This window comes from Saccopteryx bilineata, chromosome 2 (genome assembly GCF_036850765.1).
Source record: "Saccopteryx bilineata isolate mSacBil1 chromosome 2, mSacBil1_pri_phased_curated, whole genome shotgun sequence".
Lineage (NCBI taxonomy): Eukaryota > Metazoa > Chordata > Mammalia > Chiroptera > Emballonuridae > Saccopteryx > Saccopteryx bilineata.
In genome coordinates, this window is record NC_089491.1 from 98,156,628 (window position 1) to 98,176,241 (window position 19,614).

General features: G+C 44.0%; 1 protein-coding gene across 2 annotated transcripts in view; it reads right to left on the bottom strand.

The window, feature by feature from the left end:
* The window catches only part of FAM120A (family with sequence similarity 120 member A), a 126,134-nt gene that overhangs the window by 32,716 nt on the left and 73,804 nt on the right, over positions 1–19,614 (bottom strand). For both annotated transcript variants that reach the window (XM_066257437.1, XM_066257438.1), the window contains exons 8-10: positions 10,742–10,829; positions 8,811–9,038; positions 6,148–6,322 (exon numbers count right to left, since the gene is read on the bottom strand). In XM_066257437.1, the coding sequence (XP_066113534.1) occupies positions 6,148–6,322; positions 8,811–9,038; positions 10,742–10,829 (491 nt within the window). The remainder of the gene's footprint in view (positions 1–6,147; positions 6,323–8,810; positions 9,039–10,741; positions 10,830–19,614) is intronic.

The following is a 19,614-nucleotide window of genomic DNA, read 5'->3' on the forward strand; positions in this document are numbered from 1 at the left end:
GCCACCTTCCTATGTCTCTGGAGCTTGGTGCTTAAAGTTCTGAGAGGAAGAAGCAGTTCACCAATATCACTCCTAGAAAGTTTTTCAGAAGAAAGACATTTAGATTAATATATATATAAGCAGTATTCATAAAATCATGGGGAAATGTTTATGAAAACCAATTTTCATATATATTAAAACAGTACACTAATACCAGTCATGTTAAAGTATTCTGTTTTGTAATATCCAGAGCGAACAAATTTAGTTTTTTAAAAAAATTTATTCATTGACTTGAGACAGAGAGGAAAGGAGACAGGAAAGGCGAGAGAAACATCAGTCTGTTTCTGTATGTGCCCTGACCAGGGATTGAATCCACAACCTTTGCATACCAGGACAATGCTCCAACCAACCAAGCTATCTGGCCAGGGCAAATTTAATTATTAATAGTAGTCCCAATTATTTGGCACAAACATAATTTTCAAAGCAGACTGGATCAGGAAAACCCAGTGTTCCTTTTGGCTTTTTGTGATAGCTTAAAAAGCAAAGAATATACCCTTTATTAAAAATATGTAATACTCAAGAATATATAAATTGCTTCTTATTTCTATAAATTCATCTCATATGTTTATAATTTATGTCCATCTTCTGCCTATAAGACAGTTTCTTTTACTTAATTTTGAGGTACTGGGGAGACTTGTAGAAAACAGGGGCCAATTTTGGATGATAATTTAAAAATGTGCAAGTCACTGAACTTTTTTTTAATCCCTGGTTTTTTATTCTTCAACCATAGTTGAGGTAACTCATTGTCCTGCTGTCTCCTTAGAAGTGGAGCCCTTTCTTCCGGTCCCTGCCATTCTGCCTTGGAGAGCAGGTAGGGGAACCTGGCCAGCAGCTGAGTAGTGCCCCCAAGGGGAAGAGCCACTAGGCAGCCAAGGTCAGGACAGGAACACATCTCAGAATCAGCGCCTTCATCTGGATTTTTTTGTTTTTTTCTTTTTCTTTTTTAAAATTGTGTTTATATAGATTCTAGGGTCACCATGAATGCATACCCCCTCCCCCCTATTCCCCTCAATATCTCCCCTGCCCCTCCTCCTTATAGCGCCCCCCCCTTCAGATTTATCCCATCCCATCATCCCCTTTCCCTCTGTCCTCTTTTCCTCTGGTCCCTTTGATCCCTCCTCTGTCTCAATTCTGTTCCTCAGTTCACATTGTTCCTTGGATTCCTCAAATGAGTGAGGTCATATGATATTTTTCTTTCTCTGCCTGGCTTATTTCACTCAACATAATAGTTTCCAGGTCCCTCCATATTGTTGCAAAAGGTAAGATTTCCTTCTTTTTCATAGCCCCATAGTATTCCATTGTGTATATGTACCATAGCTTTTTAATCCACTTGTCCACTGATGGACACTTGGGCTGTTTCCAGATCTTTGCTATTGTGAACAATGCTGCCATAAACACACGAAGGCCTCCAGGCCGGGCTGGCTGAAACCAGCCAGTCTCCAGACCCAGCCTCTATTCTAGCAGCTATCGGGAGGGACAGCTCCCTGGTGCCACCTCCTTCCAAAGCAGTTGCCATTCTGGGCAAATCTGCTTGTGAAGGGTCAGTAGTTTTCTACTGGCCCCACCAGTGAGACATAAAATTCCACAACAGTGACCTCAGTAGCATACTGCCATCATAAATACATATCCTGAAGTATTTCTTAAAAGCAAAACTATAGAACCTTGGGATGGACACAGAATATCAGAAAATAAACCGCCAGCATGTAATTCAATATGACTTTCAAAGATTAATTTTTTAAAGAACTTGATGGTAGATATCTTACTTAACCACATATTAACTTTAAAATGAAACTTTGATAAGTCACACAGAAATTAATTATAGATTATGATCAACTTATCATAATGGATACATGTCTTAAATCTAGTGAGAGTTAAATATTTTTAAACAACCCTTCAGACTCAGTACACTCTCTTGACTAGTTCTTCCTGGTAACAAAGCCTCTTAGGAAATTTCTGTTGTCAGTGGCCATACCAGGGGCATGTGTCTGCATACACAACAGTCCGAAGCTGTGCTAGATCAAAACCCTCTCTTTCAGAAACCACTGCATCATACACTTGAGTAGGTGAATTCACTGGAACTGACGGAGCATGGTTCTGGTTACCAGACCACTAAAGTGGCGGGCAAAGCCAGAGATATCTGAAGAACAAATCTGTCCCAAGACCCCAACGGTGTACTTCTCATGGTTTATGAATCTCCGGCAAAGTGCCACTGACTTCATCTACACATGGTCTGACAATGACAGCAGGTGAAACAGATTTCAACAATGTTTCAAATCTTGTCAACCAAGAACTCCCAAGAAACCACTCAAGGTCAACCTCTTTTCAGCATGATCAGACATTGTCACTTCCCCATCTGATCCAGAGTGTCAAGAAGTTACAATATTCTCTCCTTGAGAATATAAAATGTGGCCTGACCGGTAGTGGCACAGTGAATAGAGCATCGACTGGTAACGCTGAGGTCCCAGGTTTGAAACACTGAAGTAGCAGGCTTGAGCACAGGGTCATCAACATATGATCCCAAGGCCAGTGGCTTGAGTCATCCCTTCTTCCCCCACAAGGCACATATGAGAGACAATCAATGAACAACTAAAGTGAAGCAACTACAAGTTGATGTTTTCTCACTCTCCTCCCTCCCGCTCTCTCTCCCTTCCTGTCTCTCTCTCAAAATCAATCTATATAAATAAAATGTGCAGTTACCCAGATGTTCCAGGCATGGACACCTAAAGTGATGGTATCATCATAATCAGTGCTTAGAGCCAGCTGGAATCTAATGAAGTAACCTTAATGCACTGCTAACGAGGACAAAATTCAATGCTGTAAAGACCTGAAGTTCCAGTTAATGAGATCATCAACGGACGTGTATTGCTACATACAAGCCTTTTCCGCAGGTTGTTTCCCCAACTAACATAAACATTGCCTTAAAAAAGTTGAATTTTATCAGCTCCACCAAAAGACCAAGATTCTAAAGCCATTTATGTTACAGAGCTAACTAAGGTCTCTCAACTTGTAAATTTAGAGGTCAAATGTACACATCTTTCTATCCAGAGGTAAATTTTTATTTGTAACAACACTTTAATAATACACTTCTCCAGATAACATTTAAGTTCCAAGGGCTAATTTAACTGGTCTAAGCAGTGGGCATCTGAACCACCCTTTCTCTCCCATTTCAAGGTTTTATCTCTGCTTCAGTTCAGCCACAGTCTCTACCCAATCTAACTTTCTAAGTAGAAATATGACTCTAATCCAACCTTCAATGGCTCCTCCTTGCCAACAGAAAAATCAAGGCACATGTTCATAAGCCACCTAACCAGCAACGACTGCAAAGTGTTCAGCGCTGACCTTCACAGAACCTCAGTGACTGCACACTCTCACACACGAGCATCATTCTCCATACCTACACTTTGGGTCTTCATTCCAACCAGCCATGTATCTGCATCAGTTATTCATTCACTTTTTTATTGCTGGCAGGGCCGTACTCTAAGAGAGGGCTAAAGAGTAGTCACAGACATATATCCTACTTGCCATTTCAGAAGTATCAAATGTTAAACTACACTTGGCCAGTTGTAGTCTTGGCCCTCCTCCACAATAGAGCAGCCCCCCATTCCAGTGACAGCTGGCTCCCTTTTCTAAACTAAACCACATGTATCTTCCCGCTAGTTCTTGCCTTCACCAAGAAAGGTGGCCCAAGTATAGGCCCTACTCCACCCTCCCTCCCACCTACCCCTAATATCACTCCTCCAGATTCCTACTCTATCTGATAACATATCTTTCTTTCCCCATTCAATACTACCCACTGGCCCAAGGTGACAGAGCAACAACAACGACTACAACTTCCACGTTAGAGACAAAGCCGAAGAGTAGGGTCGGGGATAGAAGCAGGAAGGACAGAATAAGACACCTATTGAATGCCTCTGAAGCCAAGGACTCTCCACTCATCTCAGGCAGGTCTGAGGAGTGCTGGGTGCCTTCCTCTTCCTCTTCTTTGTACCCCTGGGCCTCTCACACCTGAGCCAGAGCCTCACAGGACCCATCTGAGTCATCCCGACCGTACCCACCCCCTCTCTTCTTCCCTGGCCACTCCATTCCCATGCCCACCAGCCCCAGCTGGAGCTGGTCTATTACTAGCAAGCCAACCTGGCAATTCCCTGCGAGACAGTGTTGGACCCTTCTGCATGGTCTGCACTCTCAGCCCTTTACCACCATCTGTCTCTCTCTTGCTTATGCTCAGAGAATGCTGGTCCATTCAGAGACTACCCACCCCTGCCCTTTGCTTCCCCTACCATCTGCTAATAGACAGCCACTTCCAGGCCAGCAGGACACCTGCACTGCTAGGTACAAGATAACTGACGAGGAGGTAGTGAGTGTGCTGCGTGTTACTAGCTGTACATTCAGGTTTGTAAAACTGCAGGCCTGCAGCAGAGCAGAAGAGACCACGGCTCACTTCCTGACAGCGCCTGCAGTTCACCTGCAATGCAGACCTTCCTGCACTGGACGGCCAGGACAAGGATGCACACTGCCCACTGTGGGGGGTATGAATAGGGCACACCACCCATATTCAGGCTGCTGTGAACACTGTGAAGGAGAGTCATCCTAGGGTTCACCCAAGGGACCCCGGGTTGTGATCACTGAAAACTCCCGAGGAATCTGCTGCATACAGAACTACATTTCTGGAACACATAAATAAAAATAAAAAAAGAACAGTCTTTCACCATGGAAGCCAAAATGGTGGTATGGGGCGAAGGACATGGCAGGGAATAGGGCTGAACGCAACTTTGTGGCAAACACATTCTGGGCCCAGCAGAGAACCAAGGGGGCCACAGGCCTCAACCACTCAGGGCCAACAGGGAACCAAAGGGGGGGGGGGGTCACAGCTGAAGAGCCAAGTCACGGTGACCAACCTGCACAAAGTACGAAAGGTCCTTCTTTTCTGAGCATATGAATACACAGTGTGAGGAAAAATGAGACCATGTACATCAGAAAAATGCTGGGCTTTTACAGGGTGCCCGCTGACAACCCCGTGTCCATGTGGTGCCTCGCCCTGAGCTCAGTAGCAGAAGCATCAGCTGAGGGGGCCCTTCGGGCCAGCCCGCCTCTTCCAGCGACAGCCACTCACACAGCTCAGCACCACTCCCAGTCCAGCTGTCCTCAAGCAAGGGGAGTGACAAACAGATGCGTCATGTTAAAGGGTTATAAAATCATAATTTTGTTACAGTATTCAAAAACAGAAACCTTAAGAATCTATGGAATGGAGTTTTAGCATCACCAGAATCTCTGTGGTCAGAAGTCCAGAGGCAGGCCCCACTTGTCCATTTCCCCTGCGCTGGCCGACTGCACCCCGTCGGCCAGGCCTGCACTGCCCTGCCCCACGCAGGCGGCCTATCGCTGCGCACCCTTAGTTAAGAGGATGAGATCGTAATCTACAACTTCCACGGTTCATAATATTATTTTAGACTATAAGTTTCAGGAACTTTCCTATTTCCTACTAAATATACAGTGATCTTTACATTCCTACATTAGTAGATAATACTGCCTTGAAACAGTCTTCCCAAAATATTAAGCTGCCTTACTGTAAGATGGAAGCTGCTCTGACCTCATTGTTTGCCAACATTTGAAACAATACTTTTTGTTGTTCCACTTCCCCTTCTATCCCCAGAACCAACCAGCTAGGATGTCTGAGGGGAACCACCACATACACGTGTCCTTCTGGCACCAGTGCTGTGCGCAGCGACACACCAGACACACAGAGGTGGTGGGAGAGAGCTGGCAGGGCCTCCCCAGGAACACTGATTACTGGAGAGTGGACAGTGCCGTCACTCTGCCTGGGACATGCTGACCACAGCAGGACAGCGATCATCAGGACCACCTGCAGATCAGCTGAAAGCATAAACCTGTAGTTTCATCATTTTACCAAATGACCACCATTACTGGGATGGGACTAAGGAAAAAAGCCCAGAGCTGTCTCCCTTTCCTAAAGGCCCAGATGAAGCCCACCTCCTCCACACGGGGTGCTCAGGGCGAGCTTGGTCAAGGTCCTTCTATGGCTTTAGAAAACGCACAAGAGATTATGAGGAACCGAGGAAAACAAACAATGGATTTCACAGTACATACATTCTGGTGGAAGTCTGTTCTTTCTAAAAGCAAGTCTCTCAGTTTTCTTTCTGCTTTCTGCCAAGCTAAACAGGACTCCGTAAACATACTGGCGGACTGGCCTATAGAGCAGGGCGGCGGGAGGCAGGTCTTTGCTGGCTTCATCTTCAATACAAACAGCAATTTTGATTTCACCCTTTGCATGGAAGAAAGCAGAATAATATTGCACATTTTTCATGTTGAATTTACAATAAACTCAAAGAAATATACTGTATTATCTCCAGTTAATGACATTGCAATTCTATTCCAAACCAATCACTTAACAACTTGCCTACATCAAGATATTTAGGAGAGTCATTTAGTACGTTGTTGTCAAAACACATGGTCAGGGAGTCAAAATAGAATCTACATGCTTTTATATTCAATCTGGAACCAAGAACAAAAGAAAACCATATAGATGATCCCAAACTATTTGAAACAATCTAAATAGGTAACATGAGACAACAAGTAGAATAGAAAATGCTGAGAACTTGCAAATTTTATATATGAATCAAGATGGTCATGTGTAATGAAATCCACAATTTTTAATGATCTAGATGAAACTAAAGAAACTAGTATCCTGAATATAAAATGGAAAATTTTTCTTTACCAAGCTCTTCCCTAAAAAAATTTACCGTATACAACATAACCTAGCTAAGAGAACCTTCCTAAGTAGTACTTATGGCCTCCACCCTCGTGCAGCAGGGACTCGACAGACATATCTCACTGAATGAGAGGGCATGACCACTGCCAGGACAGAAAGTGATGGGGGCCTCATGGTCCGAGCCAGCATGGAAGGGCCGCACTGTGGTACAGGACTGTGCCCCAGGAGACAAATGACAACTGTGACCATTGGCAAAATGTCTGTGGTCCAGTTTTGTGTATTTTAAGGCACCAAAGTACATCTCGAGAGATTTTGCAAGAAATTTTATTTACATGTTTATAACACAGAAACATGTTTATGACCTTCAATGTCTATTAAATTTATTCATATATACTCTTTCAATAATAACTTCATAACATTTGTTGTTTCTTTCACACAAATTTAATTTCAGGATCCATCTGCCCGTCTTCAGCACCTTCATGCTCTAGCTGCCATGTGTGGTTAACGCTCTCATCCAGGTGGCACTTAGCCCTCAGCACAGTGAGGCTTGTAACTCCCTACGTTCCTACCAAGCTTCACCTCATGCGAACAACTCAGCGTGGACAGTGTGCTACCAGCTCAGCTCACAGAAAGCAGCAGGCCTTACACTCTAAACTTTTCCCTAATACACAGAAAAATTTCAGGAGACATTTTAAAGTCTAAAAAGACAATAAAGTTTACCCTTTTGAACCAGTCATTGTATCAAAATTTGCCCTTGAGATGAATGAGCAATGACGAGGAAGCAGTGTGCAGGACTCACAATGCTCTAACAGACCGCGCCGGTCACACCCACCGCACGGCAGGGCGGAAACGGCAGGGTCCGGGGAGTTATACCCCAACTCCCCCACGGGAAAAGGACGCAGTCTTCCAAACACCTTGGTCCCTTTAAACTTAGCAAATGTTTTTCCAGCAACAGTCACTTACCCTTACAATTCATGTTGAACCTGAAAAAATAAAATGTTTACCTTACAATCATAATTTCAAAAGTAACACCAGACACGCATGCCCCTAATCAAATAATAGATGAGATTTGGGATATGATTGCAGTTTACTAATAAATTAAAGGAGCTCAGTAAATAGTACTGGTCTAAATATTCTTCATGTCTATAATTTTAAAAGTAAGCAATGTTCCAATTAGCTAACGACTGGGGCCCTGCTGGGGAGCTGTGGGACAGGAGCAACTTTTGTATTCATTGTCTCCATGTTACAGATCACAGATGGAGTGCAGAAAATAACGAGAAAAATGCCCGCTTATATATAGTGGTACATATGCTGACAAAAACATTAAAAATACATGTGGCAATAAACCAATTCTGCGTGCGAAATCTAGTTGCCTAGGTAACCTGTTAAACTCTGAGTCTGTGATAATAAGTACCAAGATAAAGACTACAAATCATTGAAGAAATTTAAATACACACAGATCCATTCAAGACACCAAGATTCAAAACCAATTAATAGCACACTCCATAACTACTTAAGGATACATTTAAAAGACTAATAATGTGAAATTATTGCACTGTGTAAAAATATAAATTGCATTTTTTGATTAGGATATGTTACAGCTCATACATTCCCTTTTTTCTCCCCAGGTGCTATTAAAATCATACTCAATGAAGCAAAAGAGTCAAAATACACAAAGCACTCTCAGCCACCCAGAAGGGGCATTTCTAAGACAGATAATCAAATGTGACATTGGAATTAAACCTGACATTATGACACAAATGTGGTATCAAAAATTTTGAAATTAGAAATAGAGAATAAAATTACAAGTCAGAAAATAATGTGATGTGTCACTAATTAGAAGTTTGAAAAATATTTTATACTACATTGAAGGGGAAAATGAGATTTTACAAGTTCTTTTATTTTATTTACAAATATAAATTGTCATCATTTTTTCTCAAAGTTTAGAAAGGGGAAAATGAATTTTGTTTCAAGTAATTTGTAAGCTTGAAAAACAGTTCCAAAAACAAGCAGCTTCCCCAGGAGTGACTCTTGCACATACCTTCGTCAGGATGTGGAAGATGTACGGGTACATGAGCCCCTTCTTGTGGCGGTGCTCGGCTACTCTCAGCACCTCGGGGGCGACAGGGGGCAGAGGAGGGGTGGTGATATCCATGTGGTTCCTGGTGGGCATGGACAAGAGGCACGGAATTGGCTGGACAGTGCCCATCTGGCTTCCCTTTCCTTCAGCAAGCTGGCTGCCTGAAGAGGCAGTGGACGAACCTTCTGCCTACAGAGTGATGGGTGAGAGGGAAAACCGGCTCATGTCATGCTGTCTGTCCATCTGAGACAGAGTCCTTTGCAGAGAGACATAATGAACACCTTCACCACCATGGATGAGGGAGCACTGGCCCACTTCTGCTTGGACAGAGGAAGCAGTGAGTGGATGCCCACCTGCCTACTGGGGAGTGGGAGCCCAGAGGGACCTGCAGCTTCTGCTGGGTGTCCCCACCCACGGCTCCTTGGGCCCCTGTGGAGTGACAGTGTGGCTTTTCTGTGCTTGCTAACCCCATGCAGCCAATTCCTGTGTTTTCACTTTCCTTGGAGACCCTGCCGGATGCCAAGTAGGTACGGTCCTCTCTACAGACGAGGAAAGTAATGCTCAGAGAGTGCATGTCATCCGTCCTCAGCTACGCAACCAGTAACTTGTACAACAGGACTCAGATCTAGGCCTGGCTTAGGAATTCTCTTTACCACCAAAGTCGGTATCTAAAGAATAAACGAGAGCCCAAACTCAAGCATTCTGTTTGGTCTTTATAAAGTCCCAAATTAATTACATACAGGAAAGTGTTTGTGAAAAATGAAAGCAAAAAGATAAGCTAATTCCATTAAAAATGATAAGTCATGTCTATATAAACTGACACAGAAATCTGTGTGCGGTATATCATTAGGTGGAAAACACTCATTCTATAGCAATCAACTGCCAACATGAGGACCATCTGGACATAAGCAGGAATGAGAGTGGATCACCTCAAAGCACTGGGACCAAGAAAAGGGAAAGCAGAGAGGACTCTTAGTTTTCGCTTCATAAACTTTAGCATCTGAGCTGTTTATCAAGAGCAATTATTATTTAAACAATAAACTATATTTTCTTTCTCACAATAAATGCTGGAAATAATATTGCTTATTGTTTGATTTTGTGCCACCCTTGACATTTTTCTGTTACGGGGAAAAAGAATGTATTCTTTACAATTGTATGTAATCAAGTGCTTAATTTTACTCCTTAAAATACATAGTGCCACAATTAGTCTCAAGAATAACTCATGAATAATTCATGAGTTTCTGTATTACCATTTATAGAGAGATGACACAGACCACTGAAGGTGCTTCTGCAAACACTAGGCATCCATGAAGCTTACTCATAGGACACTTTTTCAACAGTGATGGCATTTCAGAGTTTTAAATGGATTTCTGGTATTTTGTCACCTTATATATCCACCAGCTTCTTCCAGCCAGATACCCTGCCATCTAAGTGATCGCCTGCAGGGACAGATGTGCCTTTGTAGGTAGAAAGTTATTTCTGTAAATCATTATTAACAAGTAGAAGTAGATAAAAGGGGAGGGGAGGTGGAATGTAGTTTATTTTAATTTTCACTGTACACATCCCAAGTGCTTTCTTGTTCAATCCCCACAAAGACCCTACAAGACACAGGGCTCTGGAAGGCTCTAAGTGCTTGACCAGACTATGTAGCCAGAAGACAGGGTTGCATTTCTACCAGGCTTCCACCCTGCCCTGTGAAGAGAGAAAAGGTGGAAGCCCTGAGATTCCTCCTCTGCCTGCCTCCCCATGACTGTGAGTCCCCCTCCCCTGCCAATGCCTGTGATCCCCTGCCCCCAACCCACTGCCAATGTCTGTATTGCTCACAACAATCCCTAACACTACAGTACTGAAAGAGCCAGGACTTGAGAGAAGAAAAGGCGTGAACCTACTACCTTTGTTTGGTCTCCTGGGTCTCCCCGTGCTTGAGGCTCCGAGTGACTTCCTGTCTTCTCCCAGCCAATTTTGTTCCCACTGATATGGCTGCACACAGAATGAACATGATTACAGTTAGTGCAACAATTCCCCACACGTGCTCATGACGACAAAAGCCTGTGTCACAGACTCAAGGTGATCTGTGCTTCACTGATCTTGTCTCCCCCAACAAACCATGTCCAGGAGAACCTACACATATCACTTCCTGCTACTTCCAACGGGTAGGTGATAACCACTCACTGTGAAGAGCAACATCAAGTGCCCTAGCCCACGGCGACTACTCAGCTTAAAGATGGTCTAGGATGAGCTAGTGCCATTGGGCATGGAAAACTCAAACGCAGCCTTCCCTTTAAAGAGCTCAGTCATCTTGGAGAAACAAGACTTTAAAAATCAGTTAACTGGCCCTGGCAGGTTGGCTCAGTGGTAGACCATCGGCCTGGCGTGCAGGAGTTCTGGGTTCGATTCCCGGTCAGGGCACACAGGAGAGGCGCCCATCTGCTTCTCCACCCCTCTCCCTCTCCTTCCTCTCTGTCTCTCTCTTCCCCTCCCACAGCCAAGGCTCCAGTGGAGCAAAGTTGGCCTGGGCGCTGAGGATGGCTCCATGGCCTCTGCCTCAGGCACTAGAATGGCTCTGGATGCAACAGAGCAGTGCCCTAGATGGGCAGAGCATCGCCCCCTGGTGGGCATGCTGCGTGGATCCCGGTTGGGCGCATGCAGGAGTCTGTCTGACTGCCTCCCCATTTCCAACTTCAGAAAAATACAAAAAAAAAAATCAGTTAACTGACAGTTATCAGGCACTAGAATATTAAATGTTATCTGAATCACGTTACTCATAATTTATAAATAAATGCAAGCTACTCTTTGCCAAGTGGCAACACACAGGAAGTTGCAGCCGACTCCTGGAAGGGGCACGGGAGAAAGCCACGACTTGGGTGATACACAAGGCCGAGTCGGGGTGGAAGGCATCTTCCAGGCCCAAGTAGGGGGAATGGGTCTGTGAGCTCACAGAACAGGGAGTTAAATCAGTCTTATTTGGGAAATAACTTGATTTGGCAACGTAGTAAAAATAAGGTGGAAGAAAGAGATGGGGAAGATTATGGAGTATTTATAATGTCAGAATAAGATATTTCAATCAGCATTTTTTTTTTTAAACTGTGTGTTGTGACCCACTGGAAAACAATTTAGTGGGTTTAACCAGCATTTTTTAAACACTAAAATAGAATAGAACAGAATGCAGTGACTGTGGCATGAATGGTATTATTTCATAAATTCTTTGTCCACAATGTAAGAGAAAGCTCAGGGCAGTATCCGGGCAAGCTCTGTAAAAAGCATCACCTGGAGGAGCAGGGAACTGGAGGGGCCTGAGCTGTGGCCCTCGGCCTCCGTGGGCAGCTCAGGCAGCTCCCGACATCCACCCCTCACTCATCCCTGTCCTGCAAGGCTCTGAGCCAAAAGTATCTACTAAAAGCAGTGCTGGCCACAGGCTTGCCAGTGAGCAGAGCTTCATGGGCGTGCCTTTCTAACTGACCCATGTGGCAGATAGAGAGACTCTTAAGACCCACTAATCCTATCTTCCAACCGACTTCATTTTAGTTCTACTACTAAAAAAGTAAGGCTGCTAAAAGGAGAGATGAGAAGGCTGTCTGTCTCATCTTAAACCAGGAATTGTGCCCCATGCTATTAATATCTTAGAGGCTCGTTCTAGCTTCTTGATCCTAGTCACTGAATGGGACACCAGGATGGGACACAGGAGACGCTGCCACATGAAATGGGGGCAGCCCAGCTGCCCAGTTACTCCACATCCAGGATCCCGTCTTCTATGAGAGCTCAGAGAAACCACCGCTCTGTCAAAGTTTGCTGCTCGTGTGTGTGATCTCAGGCTACAATTTTATAAAACCAGAGGAAACATAAGTGATGAGGAGCAAGAATCAAAATAAATGCAAGTATTCTAAGCATAGTAATCAGTCCTGTTTAAAATCAAGAGAAGAGCAGCTACTATGGGGTGGTGGTGGGGAGGGAGGGTGTGTGTGAAAGGTTCAGGAAACCAATCTCAGTCAATTATACACTGATCACATACCAGTCAGGATCTGAATCAGTGACCTCAGTATGTGGTAAGTGTGCCATGGCCTGTGAAAGAGGGAAATTGATGGTGGACAACTCTGTCTCACACAAGTCCAGAGAGAGTATTCCAGGAAACAAAGAGGAAGGCAGCTCTGCAATGATCTAGAGACTGCAGTGTAAATCAGTAGTTTTCGACCTTTTTACACTTGGGGAATGGTGACCTAACTGGCCAGAAACAAACAATGAATAAAGTTTCATCTTACCATGCATAACAGTGCAACACTGTACAAGACAGGTGCTTGATTTCAGAACCCCACGTGTACAATGCACTGACTACTTAAGTTTGACCAAATACCTTGTCTACTGCATGTGATTTGTAAATGGTCTCCATGTGCAAAACGTTGTTCAAACAACATACAAGTTTCAAAGTTTTAAGATAACCTCAATAGTACTTTCATCAATGATACAGGCTAGTAAGTGGCAATCACCCTGAGCATAAGTGAATTTGACTAGGATCATTGGGTCCATAATCTTCATATAACATCAGGGAGGTTAAGTCTTTTGCAGCCAGTATGACATTTCTGGAGTACCAGGCCCTGGTCCATGGACTGGCAGTTGAAAACACTGGTATAAGTAGATTTGCTCACTTGCTTTAAAAATGTCAGTAACATTTACTCAGTGATTTTAGAACAAATTACTTAGATATTCACAAGTAACGGCCTGTTACTTATAATTTTAAACATTTAAGTATAATAAAGCTAAAAGAATCGCACTAGTCACAAGTGAATGATTTAATAAGTGCCCAGGAACTGAATATACTGGGTAAGCAACCAGAGACGCAGGGCTGACACTCAGGAGCCCCTCCTGATTCCAGTGACTTCCTTTCTCAAGGACAATGTTTATTCTGACTTCCAACAGCAAAGATACCTTTATCTGGTTCTGAATGCCATGTAAATGGAACGGCACAACTGTACCGTTTTTGTGTCCAGTGGTTCAGACTCAACACTGTAGCATCCTGTCATGGGAAACCCCCACAGCTGAGTCTATAGTCCAACTCTGCAGGAGACCCCGGGGCCCCTTCTGAACACAGTACTTTTGGTCACTCTCATGTTAGCCTTTGAGAGGGAAGGCAGTGAACCTCAGCAGGTCCAATGAGTGCTTCTCAGATAACAATGAAGACAAGCACCTTTTCAAATATTCTACACATTTTCTATGTGGTACTTCTTAAAAGACTCACAGGAAGTCATTATATGTTCTAGATGCAAGTTCTTGATCGAGTATCTTCCACACTCTATTGGATGGCCACACCTTCCTCCTCAGGGCAGACTGAAGTTTTGATATTGACACCTCATCTTTAAGGTCTTGTCTGGAACGTCCATCCCCACCCCTGCTATTCTCATTGCTGTTTCCTTTATGGATCACTTTGTTACTATTTGTAATTACTGTCTGGTTTTAACTAATTATAAACTGTGAAGACAAGATTTTATAACCATCATCAAGCAGGTACCCAACTACTATATGAATAAGCCACATAAAAACAGCCTAAAGATATAAGGCAAAGAGGCATCTCTTTTATGTGACGTAAAGCACAACAAACGAAAGCCCATTCAACTTGTAGTCCCCCAAATGCGACACCCCTAGTGATGGGCCCCAGCGGTCAATCAGCAAGCATGTGGAACAGTACAGCTGGGGAAACGTGGTTTGTTACTAAAGTAGAAAGCTTATCCCACCTAAGGTCACACAGAGCTTACATTTATAAACCTTTCTATTGCTCTGTATAGATTATCACAAGCTAAAAATAAAATCATGTCAATTAAGATTATCATCTAATAATCATACTATAAAATCTAAAATTCTGCCTGAGAAGCATTTTGACACTAGCCAAGTTTTTTGAAGTTCAGAAAAGTTCAGTAGGATAACTATATTACTTCACAGCTTAAAAACAAAATTTTGAATATGACAAATGTCTTCTTGCTTTGAAGAACAAACTAGAGATTTCAGAATATTTTTACATACAGTTCACTCTACACCGACAACTCACAGCTCACACAGACACAATGTGTCACAGGCACCCCTAGGGAGCCTGAGACCCAGAGCCACCTAAAGCGCTCTGCGGAAATCTCCTGTACACCCCAAGTCTGCAGAGCTCTCGGCTGGTAACACTCAGGTTCAGAGAGAAGGAGCCCTCCACAGCTACAGACCCCACCCCCATTCCAGATATTACCACATGCAGTTACAAGGAAGAGGCAGCCTCAGGATGGGTTTTACACAACACACTTGATGCAGTAGGAAGTTCACAGAAAATGACTTTCATATCCAGGAACAGCGGCAGCACAGCCGGCACTTCACACTGGGATCGAGGACTCCAGAGATAGGTGCCAGGCCTCACCTCACTCCGGGACATTTGGAGTGGTTTCTGCAGTAAAGCTGGTTGAGACAGCCAACTGTGCTCACCACAGAAGCCTCTCCTGTGCATTTTTCTAGTCAGCAGGCTGGTGGTGCTAGGATGGAAACGGACTGGTGGCATTTACACAGTGTGTAAAACGTGACCTATCACAGAGACTAACTCCTGTCTCCACTGCCATGGGTGCCACCAGCCCACCTTGATGGAGAAGAAATGGAAGACAGCACTGATCACAGCTGACTTACTTGTCAATAGGAAAGTAAGAATGAAGCTGATAAAACCACACAAGAAGAAAAACACATGGAAAAATGAGAAGAGATCAAATCCACAGCAGCAGTATCTAGTGTGTGTGTAAGGTCACAGATAGGGTCAAACAATGAAGCTGACTTTCAATTAGTATGCATATATATTCCCCTCCATCTGCTGTTCTCATTCAACACCCCCCCCCCCAGTTCTGTCCTAGAGGCCCAGGGGCTCCTGCTACATACAGCGCATGAAAACCTATGCTCCCATGTGAGTCACTAACACCAAACAGGTACAGTCTCATTAGGCTCCAAATTAAGCTAACTTCACACACTCAGGTTCTTTTATAAACAGTCAGGCCAATTTAGAAAGTGCTAGTCCCAAGTGCTTTCCTGTACAGCAGACGGAGCTTCCCTCTGGAGCGCTTCAGGACACCTCACCGCGCTGGCCAGAGCCATCCCTTTCCTGACAGCCAGAGAGGGTTCAGAGACACGGGACTGAGTCACACGAAATGAACACCAAGTACCTACACAGGTCAGCAGACAGCTAGAACACAGAGGCACAGATGATTATTAATGTTTGCTAACACACAATTCAGAACTGTTTTTTTGAAATGTTAGAAATCTTGCCTTGTGTTAAGAAGTCGCTACTTTTCTGGCGCAATAGTGTAACAATATAGAAGGAAAAACTTGCAGCTTATTTAGCTTGTCTGGGACCTGGCACCCTAGGGCCGGTAGAGTAGAATTCCTTGTGAACCACAGTGTCTCTGGAAAGGGAGCCTGAGGACTCAAAATGGAAGAAAGACACCAACCCGCTCAAAGGGAAAAGGATGCATTAGAAGCCTATTTCCCGGGATATCAGATCAAAGACAACGAGTGAAATTCTTCAGGTATTTCACATTAATCAACAATACTGTAATTACTATGTATGGTGTCAGATAGGTTCTAGACTTACCAAGGTGTTCACATCATGAACTATATATCTATATATAAGTGCCTAATTACTACATTGTACACCTGAAACTAACATAATGTTAGTATGCCAACTGTGATTGAAACTTGTTTTAATTAAAATAAAGTGTTGCGGGCCCTGGCTGGTTGGCTCAATGGTAGAGCGTCGGCCTGGCATGCAGAAGTCCTGGGTTCGATTCCCGGCCAGGGCACACAGGAGAAGCATCCATCTGCTTCTCCACCCCTCCCTCTCTCCTTCCTCTCTGTCTCTCTCTTCCCCTCCCGCAGCGAGGCTCCATTGGAGCAGAGATGGCCCGGGCGCTGGGGATGGCTCCTTGGCCTCTGCCCCAGGCGCTAGAGTGGCTCTGGTCACACAGAGCGACGCCCCCTGGTGGGCAGAGTGTTGCCCCCCTGGTGGGCGTGCCGGGTGGATCCCAGTCAGGCGCATGCGGGAGTCTGTCTGACTGTCTCTCCCCGTTTCCAGTTTCAGAAAAATACAATAATAAATAAATAAATAAATAAATAATAAAGTGTTGCTTTAAAAATGTTGGGTTTTTTTTTTTTATTGCACCTAGTTATTTTTTTAAATAATAGCTATCACTTAGTGTGGTTACTCATCAGCTGATTTACCTCACAAACCACCCAGTAACCTCCCATCCACACTGGGTGCACTGGTCCAGGGAGCTCCAGGTCACACAACACACATGACAGCAGAGCCTGGCAGGACCAGCCTGGAACACCAGGAGGTCTTGGCCTTGGCAGCAGTGAGTCTCCGTGCTGGTCAACAGTCACTCAGGCCCTAACAGTAACCATCCACAGCCCAGACCAGGTCCCACAGGAGCCATGCGGGGGCCTGCGGAGCTTATACCACAGCTGCTGCCTGGCAAAACACCTCGAAATCAATGTGGACAAGGAAATGGGTCAAATCTACACAACCTAAGTCAACAATGTGGAGAAAAATTAAGTCCATCTTCTCTCTTAATAGGACTTTTAAATATCCATTTAGAATGTCAGTAATGACATGTAAAATCACTGAAGTAATATTCAGTGTACATATAGTTACATTTATATACAAATCAGAATACATGCTCATAATAGAGTATGAAAAAGGAAGAAAAGGAAAAAGGCAAGTTTTTTAAAAGATCCCATTATTGTAAAAAGCATGTTAGTTATGCAGCAAAAAATAAAATGTCTGAATATTCACCAATTCAAAAAGTTGTATCTTTAGATATGGAATCATGAGGACTTCCTACACTATATTTTTTAATGTTTCAACTCTGTAACTTTGTATTTCAATATTAGAAAAAGAATAAAACAAAGAACTAAAATCTTCAAATTAGCAACCTTAGATCAAATTCAAATTCTAAAAGCCAATGAATCTAAAAGCCAATAAAATAAACAACCCCATAAGGATTCAATCGTAATTCTTAATTCAACCGATACAGGATGGCAAAGATGTGACAAAGGCCAGGAAAAGAAGAAAAAACAAAACCACTGTCAAGAACAGAACAAGAAGTACATGTTGATTCTACTCTAGGAAAAAGAATGGAAGAAAAAATTATTTAGTTCGATAGCAACATTTCTTTCTCATTTGCTTCATGGGTCTGGAGTAAATGCCCAGACACCCACCTTGTCCTCTGATGGATACAGCCACACAACAGCAGGAGGTTGCGATCCTGCAGAAGTGAGAGGATGCTCAGGACAGCTCCAGGAGCACCCACGCAGCCCATCTCAGTCCTGGTAGGGACACCCAACTCACCCCTTTGTTCAGGGGGCCTGTCGCAGCCTCAGACTCCTTGTCCAGCACAAACCCGCAAACTGTCCAGGGATGTGTGTCCACTTCAACACAGTAACCAGGATAGCCATTCCAACAGCCCAGTTAGGAAAGACAGCTGAATACTCCCAGCTGCAGAGGCTAAAATCCTGGGATAGGTATTACAGAGGGGGAGAGATTCAGGAAAAGGCCTGCCTAGCCACATCTGTACATATATGCACACCCACAGTGAGTGGCCACTTTCTGAATCCGAGACCAGCCAGGACTGCCTTTCATACCCAGCTGTTTTGTGGGACACCTCAGCTCGTACTTCCCTTCACCATTCTCTGGAGTTGAGGTATGTTCTGCTCTTGCCAACATGGCTGTAACGTACCCTACACTTCCTTGGTGCTCAAAGGGTACTAATTCCTGGGAGGAGGGCCCAAAGCTCTCAGACACCACAAATGCTACAGTTTGCCAGGAGAGCCAAGACCTCGGGCCTCACCTATTCAACGCTTTACCCCACTGAACTTATCTTTAAAAACAAACGCCAATTTCTTAGATTTAAAAATGTACCTCGCCTGACCAGGCAGTGGCGCAGTGGATAGAGAGTAGGACTGGGATGCGGAAGGACCCAGGTTCGAGACCCTGGGGTTGCCAGCTTGAGCGCGGGCTCATCTGGCTTGAGCAAAAAAAGCTCACTACCATGGACTCAAGGTCACTGGCTCGAGCAGGGGGTTACTCAGTCTGCTGAAGGCCCGTGGTCATGGCACATATGAGAAAGCGGTCAATGAGCAACTACTACAGTGTCGCAACGAAAAACTGATGGTTGATGCTTCTCATCTCTCTCCGTTCCTGTCTGTCTGTCCCTGTCTATCCCTCTATCTGACTCTCTCTCTGTCCCTGTAAAAAACAAAAAAACAACAACAAAAAAAACGTACCTCATATCTGAAGTTGCATTCCTTGGATTTTCTTAGTGAGTAAACCCAATTTCCTTTCACATTTTATCGACCATCTGTTTCCTCTGTGAACTGCATTTTTATTCTCTTCGTCATTCAAAAACACTTACCTTCTCAATTTGTAAATTAAGCTTTTTATTTTGATGGGGAGGGGGGATAATTCTCCTTTATTCTATAACAATCCTATCATGCATCATCACCATGTATTTTTTTTTTAAATCTCATTGATTTTCGTTGGGGAAATAGTAACACTTATTTTGTGGACTCTTCCACATTCTGGGACTGTTCACCCACCTGTGGATAATACAGCGGAGAGAATGAAAATGCCTGAGGGAACTGAACAGGGAATGGTGACAAGGGACAATGAAGTGACAGAGAGAAATACACCACTTGGGGAAGGGGCAGACTCCCTCCTTGGCTGTTGCACAAGTCAAGGTGGTAAGTACAGGAACTATGGACATTT